Source organism: Capsicum annuum, chromosome 1 (genome assembly GCF_002878395.1).
Source record: "Capsicum annuum cultivar UCD-10X-F1 chromosome 1, UCD10Xv1.1, whole genome shotgun sequence".
In the NCBI taxonomy this organism is placed as follows: domain Eukaryota; kingdom Viridiplantae; phylum Streptophyta; class Magnoliopsida; order Solanales; family Solanaceae; genus Capsicum; species Capsicum annuum.
In genome coordinates this window covers 227099066-227107213 of record NC_061111.1, presented here as the reverse complement: position 1 = coordinate 227107213, position 8148 = coordinate 227099066, and the positions used below count along the sequence as shown (strand labels likewise).

At 34.3% G+C, this 8148-nt stretch overlaps 1 protein-coding gene across 4 annotated transcripts; it reads left to right on the top strand.

Annotated features, from left to right (window-relative positions):
* Positions 1 to 559: 559 nt before the first annotated feature.
* Positions 560 to 5855, top strand: LOC107847451 (probable thiol methyltransferase 2). Of its 4 annotated transcripts, XM_016691715.2 has the most exons (9): positions 622 to 901; positions 1402 to 1532; positions 2235 to 2321; positions 4203 to 4303; positions 4382 to 4481; positions 4918 to 4964; positions 5112 to 5190; positions 5294 to 5373; positions 5543 to 5855. In XM_016691715.2, exons 1-8 carry the CDS (start codon positions 751 to 753, stop codon positions 5333 to 5335), a joined length of 738 nt encoding a protein of 245 aa, XP_016547201.1. In that variant the 5' UTR covers positions 622 to 750; the 3' UTR covers positions 5336 to 5373; positions 5543 to 5855. The 4 variants fall into 4 exon arrangements, with proteins under 4 accessions (XP_016547193.1, XP_016547201.1, XP_016547210.1 ...); XM_016691707.2 differs by lacking the exon at positions 5294 to 5373 and having other exon boundaries at positions 560 to 901; XM_016691724.2 differs by lacking the exon at positions 5294 to 5373 and having other exon boundaries at positions 4918 to 4933.
* The last annotated feature ends 2293 nt before the right edge of the window (positions 5856 to 8148 follow it).

Below are 8148 nucleotides of genomic sequence, written 5' to 3'. Positions count from 1 at the left end.
TATTTATGATAAAACCTTTCCTTATTAGAAATCATCAAAATTAATGAAAATTAATATTTTTTTCATTAGTTTAAAAATTCTAAATTAACTAAATTTGATTTTAAAAGGATTTGAAAAATCTAAAATAAATGAAATAAGAAAAATTTAAAAAGTACCAGATTTTTAAAAGTTTTAAGTACCTAATAAGTATGTAATCAATGATTTTGTAAATATAAGACTTTAAAAATAAGAAAAGATTTTAAATATAAAAAATAATAATAATCGTAACACAAATATGATGATTCATCGACCACTTTAAACTTCAGGTGTTAAAATATATATGTTTAGATATTTATGTTTACATTATTTTATTAAAGCGTAAAAAATTTTTGAAAAGTGATTTGAACTTTTACACTTTATTAAAAATCATCGCAACAGATAAAATCATTTAATTTTAAATATTCAAACGTTACACATGCGAGACATGTGTGGTTAAACTAGTAATCTTAAATATGCTATTTTCTGTAATTTTTCCTTATTCGATCGAGTAGCATCATTGACACCTCTAATGCAAAAAAAAAAAAAAAAAAGAAGACTAAAAATAAATATCTTCGTCGATTCAAGACTTGAGCGATCCTTTTTCCCAATCTTTTACCCAAGGTGGCTGCTATTTGTGCCGACCCGACCCGACCCGACCCGACCCGAACCGAACCATCTGAGAACAACCACCGTTGAAATAGGAAATCGGTGTTATATCCTCACGCTTCATCAATGAGGACCCCATTGTCTACCTTTAGCTATGGCCTTCTCTTCAACACTTTGCCACTAACTTCTCTGTTCAGTAAACTCACAATGGCAAGAAGCAATACATCAAAGCCTAAAGTCGACAAAATGCAACAACTACTTCATTCTCACCCTTCTGGTAAACACTCTTTTTCCCACAATAATAGAAATAAAATCAGTCATTTTGTACGCGGGATAACATGAGATATATTAAAATTAAGCATATCCCACCTTTTTCCATCCAATTTACATTATTTTATCCCATTTTCTACATGACATGAATTATCTCACAACTATAATAAAAAGGTAGAAGGGCAGTTTCGTGCACTAAAGCTGCGTCTGTGGAAGGGTATCTCAATAATTATAAACTTAGGATTATTTAATCGGTGTACGAAATGATCCCTAACACTGTCTCAAACTAGTTGGAGAATTTTCAGTATTTGATTTGCTCCGTTTAGATGTTTTTTTCTTGCCCTATTTAATTTTTTTCTTTTTGGTTCTCCTTAAGAATTTCCATCTGTCCTAGACTTGGTGGGAGGTGGTAGGGTATTCTTTGGATTTAGTCATGGTGCACAAAAGCTGGCCTGGATACTACGATTATTAGAAAAAAGTATAAAAATTCATTATCTGCAATGATAGGTGGTTGGGATAAATGCTGGGAGAAAGGAGTGACGCCTTGGGATTTGGGACAGCCTACTCCAATCCTTGTTCATCTTCATCAGACAGGTACCCTTCCCAAAGGCAGGGCTTTGGTCCCTGGCTGTGGCAGCGTAAGTTATTTTCTTGATTTGTGAATGGGTAATAGTTGTACTTCTTGCTTCATTGATTGTGTCTAACAGCTTGTTATGTGAAACCCCTTTAATCTAGTTTTGTTAATTGAGGCTATTTTAAAATAATACCTGATGACTCGTCTTTGGACAAACTTAAGAAAAAAAAGTAGGTTTCTTTGCAAATTTACTAGTAAAAAGGGCAGGGCAGCTGGCAGCTCGGTGCATTAAAGCTACCACTATGTGCGCAGTCCTAGGGAAGGCTGGATCACAAGGGTCGATTGTACGTAGCCTTAAGAGGCTGTTTCCACGGCTTGAACCCGTGACCTCCTAGTCATATGCCAACAACTTTACTAGTTACTCATAGGCTCCCCTTCAAATTGTTTACTAGTAACATCAAGAAATTGAGAGGTTCTCCATAATTATGGACTGACGGCTGAACTCTATAGTTTCTTTGGGTTTTCCTCATAAGAAAGCCAAGTAGAACGTTTTCTTCGAATTAATACACACCATGAGATCAACAACAACAATAACATACCAATATTCATGGGTACAATCAACTGATTTAGTTTTCCAATTTTTCCTTTTGATTCATCTTACACAGAACCACTTTTATTATACTCTTTTATTGCAAAAAAAAGCTTCTTTTCTTTTTACTGTTTTGGTACTGTTTCTTTTCGCTTATTTGAAGGATATGTCGTGCAGGGTCATGATGTGGCAGCAATTGCATGCCCTGAACGCTTTGTTGTTGGCTTGGATGTATCAGAAAATGCTATTAAGCAAGCTACAAAAGTAAGAGTTAATACTTTTGGTTACTTTGATTTGGTTTTGCAAAGCCTCCTTATAGCAACAGTTTCAAAAATTTATGTTACAAAGCTTCAATATTATGCAACCTCTCTGATTATTCTTCACTACTTACTATTCTTCTGAGCTAAAGTTTGCTTGTCAATGCAATGTGCAGTGGAAACTAATTGAAGTCTGTTTCTTGTGGACTAAAAGAATCCTGACTACTAAAGATATGCCATTTGTCAGAATCCGATTAGGAAGACCTTAGTCTGGAAACATTTAGATAATATGGTGGGAACATTTTGTAGGAGATTGGATGATGGAAGGTGTTTTTCACCCTGACTGGATAAAGCTATCCCTGAATTTCCTTCTGATTGTATCCCTTTATATTTTCTTAGTTGCGAACCCTGGGGGTGATCATGCTTGAGGGTAATGTTTCCTAGGAGACACCATTGTGGTTTAAGGGAGCTTTGTTAAGGTAATTTGGCATGTTCAATAATCTACAATAGGAAGTAGGAAGAAAGAGTATCCGCCCCTGAGAATCAAATGCTATATAATAGAAACTGATAAGGAGCTAGAAGTAGCCAGCTATAGATTCAGAATGAAACTTTCGGATTTTCTATTGCATGTGTATTTTTGTTACCTCCTCTTGTGTTTTATTGGGTGGATAAGTGTACATTCTTCATTCTAAGGGGGACCTTTAGCCTTTGGTCCGTTATAAGCTTCTAAGCTTCTTTGATCACTTAGCTATCTCTTTCTCAGCTTGGTTATTGACAGTAGGGGAAGGCATTCGGTTTGTTCGGTTGGATTATTTAATATCAGTTCGGTTATTCGGTTTTCGGCTTGGCGAAAATGACAACCGTAACTGAATTGAAATAAATTCGATTTGGTTCGGTTTCTGCAAGTTTTGTTCGGTTTTTTCGATTCTGAAGATCAAAGTAGTGGGGCCTTTTTTTGTCATGACTGGAAGTGAGTTGTGACTTCCAATTCATCCTTTTTTTTTCCTATTTTAATGTCTTGAGAAAATTTATTTTCTAAATCTTTGTGTTACTTAAATAATTCATTTAGTCTTGGCGCGTATTTGTTTTAATGAAATAGTATACTTGTTGATGGAAGTGAGTAGTGACTATTGAGTACGTTGACGGAAGTGAGAACTGAGAATCGAAAAATAAAATTACAGTTGTGAGGTCATGAGGTGCCACTAATATAGAATTGTGAAGTGAATATTGAATAATGCATTACGGTTGAAGAGTTATAACTTATAGTATATAATAAGGGGTATTGGGCTTGTTGGACTTGGGTTTATTGTTTGGTTGAGATCAGATTTGGGTTGAGTTTGTATATAATTTAAATATAATAAAATATTAATATAATTTTGGTTTTTTAGTTTAACCGAATTATTTCTTTTGAAAATTCGAAAACCGAATCGCTTAGCCGAATTCCTAAAATATGAAACCGAAATCGATCTGAAAAAATGAAACCAAAATTTAATTTTGGTTTGTTTTTTCGATTTTTTCGGTTTGAACTAAAATATGTCCAGCCCTAGTTGATAGATGATATTTTCCTTTATGAAAATGGTGAATTTTGATCTTGGGTGTTTCACCTTTTTGTCCAGAATTTTGAGTGACACAGAAGCTCAACCATGCGACTGAACATTTATAATATCCATCGTCATTTTGGTCTTAGAAATTCAATTAAGAGTAGTCTAGCCAATACAAACGTTTATGCTTCATTAGTTGTCTGTTGTTCTTGAGGACCCATTTCAATAATTAGTTCTAATTTCTTGAATTGGTTCAGAGGACAGGTTTATAGTAGTAATTTTGTTTGTTTGGCTCATACATTCTGATGCTTTCTCAAAGTATCTATACATTTTTTTGTATAAGGTAGTGGTTTTCATCATCAAAAAGTGCGGAGAATTTTTCTTTCCTGGAGGCAGATTTCTTCATCTGGCGCCCTACTCAATTGTTTGATCTTATCTTTGACTACACGTAAGATTGGCATGACCATGTGTTTCTCATCTTACAAAATGACCAGTTGTGTGATAGCATTACTTTCAAAATTGGCAGTTTCTTTTGTGCCATTGAGCCAGAGATGAGACCACAGTGGGCAAGTAGAATTCGGGATCTTCTTAAACCAGACGGGGAGCTTTTTACACTGATTTTTCCGGTTTGTCAATATTTCTTTTCCATTAAGTTTCTTCTCTTCTCGTTTTCAAATTGTGCTCATTTAAATTCTTCTGGAATAAAGAGTGAATAATATGGATGAAATTTCTTCTGATATCATAGGGAGTCTTATGTTCTGCTCATGTAGTATATATTATAGAGGATTTGTTAGTTTTCCTAGTCTCGGTGTTGTACAGCTTATCAATGAAATTGGCAGTCGTCATGTTTTTGCAGTATTGGTGGAAACATCAGTTCCATGCCCTCTTTACCCCAAAGGTGAAGGGGCAAAAGATAGTTTGTGTTGCAGGTCACACCCACTATATGCTAAAAAAGGACTAGTAGCTCACTGTAATAATTGGCAATGAGTTGATCGATTGGCTAATCTTGACATTATTTCCTTTTATTTCTTCCTTGGTTTTGAGTTTCTTGTTGTTTCTCAGATAAGCGACCATGAAGGTGGGCCTCCATATAAAGTATCAGTTTCCGAGTAATCTCTATTTTCTATTAGTTTTTTATTTTATAGATATGCTCCCTTCAGTAACTTCTCATCTTATTGTATTTATGTCCCTGACTTTTAGCTACTTTCTTGAGTTTATTGATATGAAAGACTTAACTTTTCAATTTCTCTGACTAGTTATGAAGAAGTCTTGCATCCCATGGGGTTCAGGGCAGAGTTGATTGTGGAGAATCATTTGGCTATTCCACCTCGGAGAGTGAGTAAATTTGTTTAACGTTAGGCAGTGACACTTGCTTTTTTCCTTTGCTTCACCGTTCAAGACTTTCATCTTTCTCTGATCAAAGTTCATTGTTATACAGTGCCTTAGCTCTTCCAGAGCATGCCCAAAAGCACAACACTAAAAATCATTCATATTCAATCAGCAGTTGTTCGACTGTTTGTGCGTATGCGAGATTGGGACCTTGCGATTTCTGCATAATGATATGCCAGTCTAAATAATATTATTCGAACATCAATCATAATCTTATCAGGATTTTATATTTCTCTTAAGACGATTTCTCCCTTTAATAGGAGTTTTAAGTACAATGCTTTTCTTCTTGTCTTTTCAGGGAAAAGAGAAGCTGGGTAGGTGGAAAAGGTCCGTAAGCAAATCTTTGCTCTGAATCAGTTCACTTGCAGTGGCGTAGGCAGGATTTCCTATGAGTGGTAATGACATTTAAAGAAAGTGAAAGAATAACAAATCACTATAACATCATATTAGTGGAAAAACTGTTCAAATCGTATTTGATAAAATACAACTTATGTGTAAATTACTATAATTCTCCTCTGCTAGTTTTCATATTCTGAAATGCATTTATGGTATCCTCATTAGGAATATTACAATACTTCCTTTTGTATGTAAACTCCCAAAGTTCTTTTCGACGAGTTTTCTTATCTAATTTTCAAGTATATTTAAGGCACCAAACAACCATTAAAAAGTTCATCATCCATTTGATCCTGTGAATTTATCTTAATCAACTTCATCGTGGAGAAATCTCTATTAGTTTCTTGAAGAGATCACCAAGAAAACAAGTTTCATGCTTCTCTGTCTTTATTACTTGAGATACGTAGACTCGAAGTTGAAATCGCAGATCTGAAGTTCATGTATTCAAACCGTTGGGTCTGAAGTTGGGCTCTGTGAAGGTCAGTATGAAGTTTGAACGAACAAATTTAAATTTGGCTTCCATACTTGGAAGATTTTTGGGTGTGAAACTAGGTTTCGCAGAGTCTAATTTTCAATCCTTCAAATACAAATTATAAGCGGCAGATTTGAATTGGGGTGTCATAAGTGGTTACCTGGTGTCATTTTTACATTGATGTGGAGTATCATTTTTATTAGTGTAATTATGTCCATACCCTAGACGATTCAAGAGGATATATAAAAGTCTTTCATTAGTCATATTAGTATCTAACTTATATTTACGTACAAATGTTGCTGGAGTGTTCACTTCCAGTTGAAAGGATGAGCTTTGTGACTTGATAGAAATAGCTCTTTATGAAATATCTAGGTCATTAGATCTGGGTATGGTAGTCTCTTCCTCCATGCCATAGTTCTGAGTCAAGACTAGTCTGGGTAAAGCCACTTGACTGTAAGAAGTAGGACTAACTTTGCGTAATTCTTATTTCACGAATTAGCCTTTGGGGTTGTATTAAATCTAATGTCCATTTTTTTTAATCACGATCTCAGAGTCTAACCTACCCATATTTTTGGGTTTACCTACAAAAAAAAAAAGAAGAAGATGGTGTTGTCCAAGCTCTAAACGGCCACTCTTGGGTGTGAGGATGGGTGTTAATAGTGTACTACGTTGGTTAAGAGAATGGCATTTTCACTTGTATGTGGTATGATAATCCTCACTTTGTATACTTAACTTTTCTACTCCCTCCGTCCCATTTTACCCGTCCCAAATTAGGATGGCACAGCTATTAAGAAAACAATGATTGGTAACGTAACTTTACCATTTTGCCCCTCTTAATTGTATCTTGTTGTTAGTTTCAATATTGATGAATGACTAATACCAAAGCATCATTTGTATTTTTAATGGTACTCCTCTTTGCAACATTTTTCAAGAATGCTAATAACGAGGCGTAATCAATTATATTAAGGGTATAATGGGAAAAAAAAATTGTCTTGTCTTGATAAGTAAAATATGACAAATAAAATGGGACATCAAATTAGGAAATTTGGGACGGGTAAAATGGGACGGAGGGAATAGTTGATTTAAATTCAAGATTATTGTTAATACTTGAATTAATACTTTCCCATGGTTTTATAAAGTTGAACCGTTAATTCTACTATAATCCCCAACTAAACACCTCTAATTGGATAGATTATATATGTTTTAGATACTTATTAGCCATTGATCATGCTTGCATGGTGTTTCTTTGGTTGAGTTGGACAAAGTGCGTAAAAATCACGCTTGCAAGGAGCATATATGTGCTAAAATATCAGCTGATGGTAAAATTATTTATTATCCTCCCCCATTTTTCTTCTTCCAATATTATTGAAATCAAATTCAATACTTGGTGAATAATCTATAATGAGAGGGGAGAACTTCGCTCCTTTACCTGTCACTCTATCGTCCTCCCTATGAAATTAGTGGTTTTTATTTGGACTTTGGTGTGAATGAGGTTTGATTTCGTGATCTTTGTGTTAAGTCGTAAATGAAAATGAATAGAATTCGTGCCATGTAGGAAAAAGTAAAGAAATTTTATGGCTATAAATAAAAGAGAAAAGTCATCGTTTTCACCCCAAATTATATAAGAAAAGTCGAAGTCACGCCTAAACTATACTAGTGACTTATTACACACCTAAACTATAAAAAAAGTGATACTATTACCTCCCTGTGACACCCATGTCCAATTTTAATGAGTGGAGTGTACTCCACTCACCTGACATGTATTAATTTAATTTTTTAATTTAATTAATAAATAGCCCTTGTGATTAAAAATACATAATCAAGGAAATTCATTAATTCAACAACTCCTCCTTCTTCACTTATTCTCTGCTTCACTTTCCCTTCAAATAACCAAGCAAATTCAACAAGAAGATTTCAATGGAAGAAAATATTCAACAATTCAACATTAAAAATATGAAATTGTTGAATTGTTCACTTATTCTCTACTTCACTTTTCCTTCAAATCCACTTTCTTTTTCACTTTCTTCTCTTTATCAACA

Excerpts from the sequence above, each read along its gene's own strand:
- LOC107847451 (XM_016691707.2), top strand. The coding sequence starts at position 751 with ATGAGGACCCCATTGTCTACCTTTAGCTATGGCCTTCTCTTCAACACT. Across the intron at positions 2,322-4,202 it reads CTATTAAGCAAGCTACAAAA|TGGTTTTCATCATCAAAAAG; the intron begins GTAAGAGTTAAT and ends TGTATAAGGTAG. Across the intron at positions 4,482-4,917 it reads TTTTTACACTGATTTTTCCG|ATAAGCGACCATGAAGGTGG; the intron begins GTTTGTCAATAT and ends GTTGTTTCTCAG.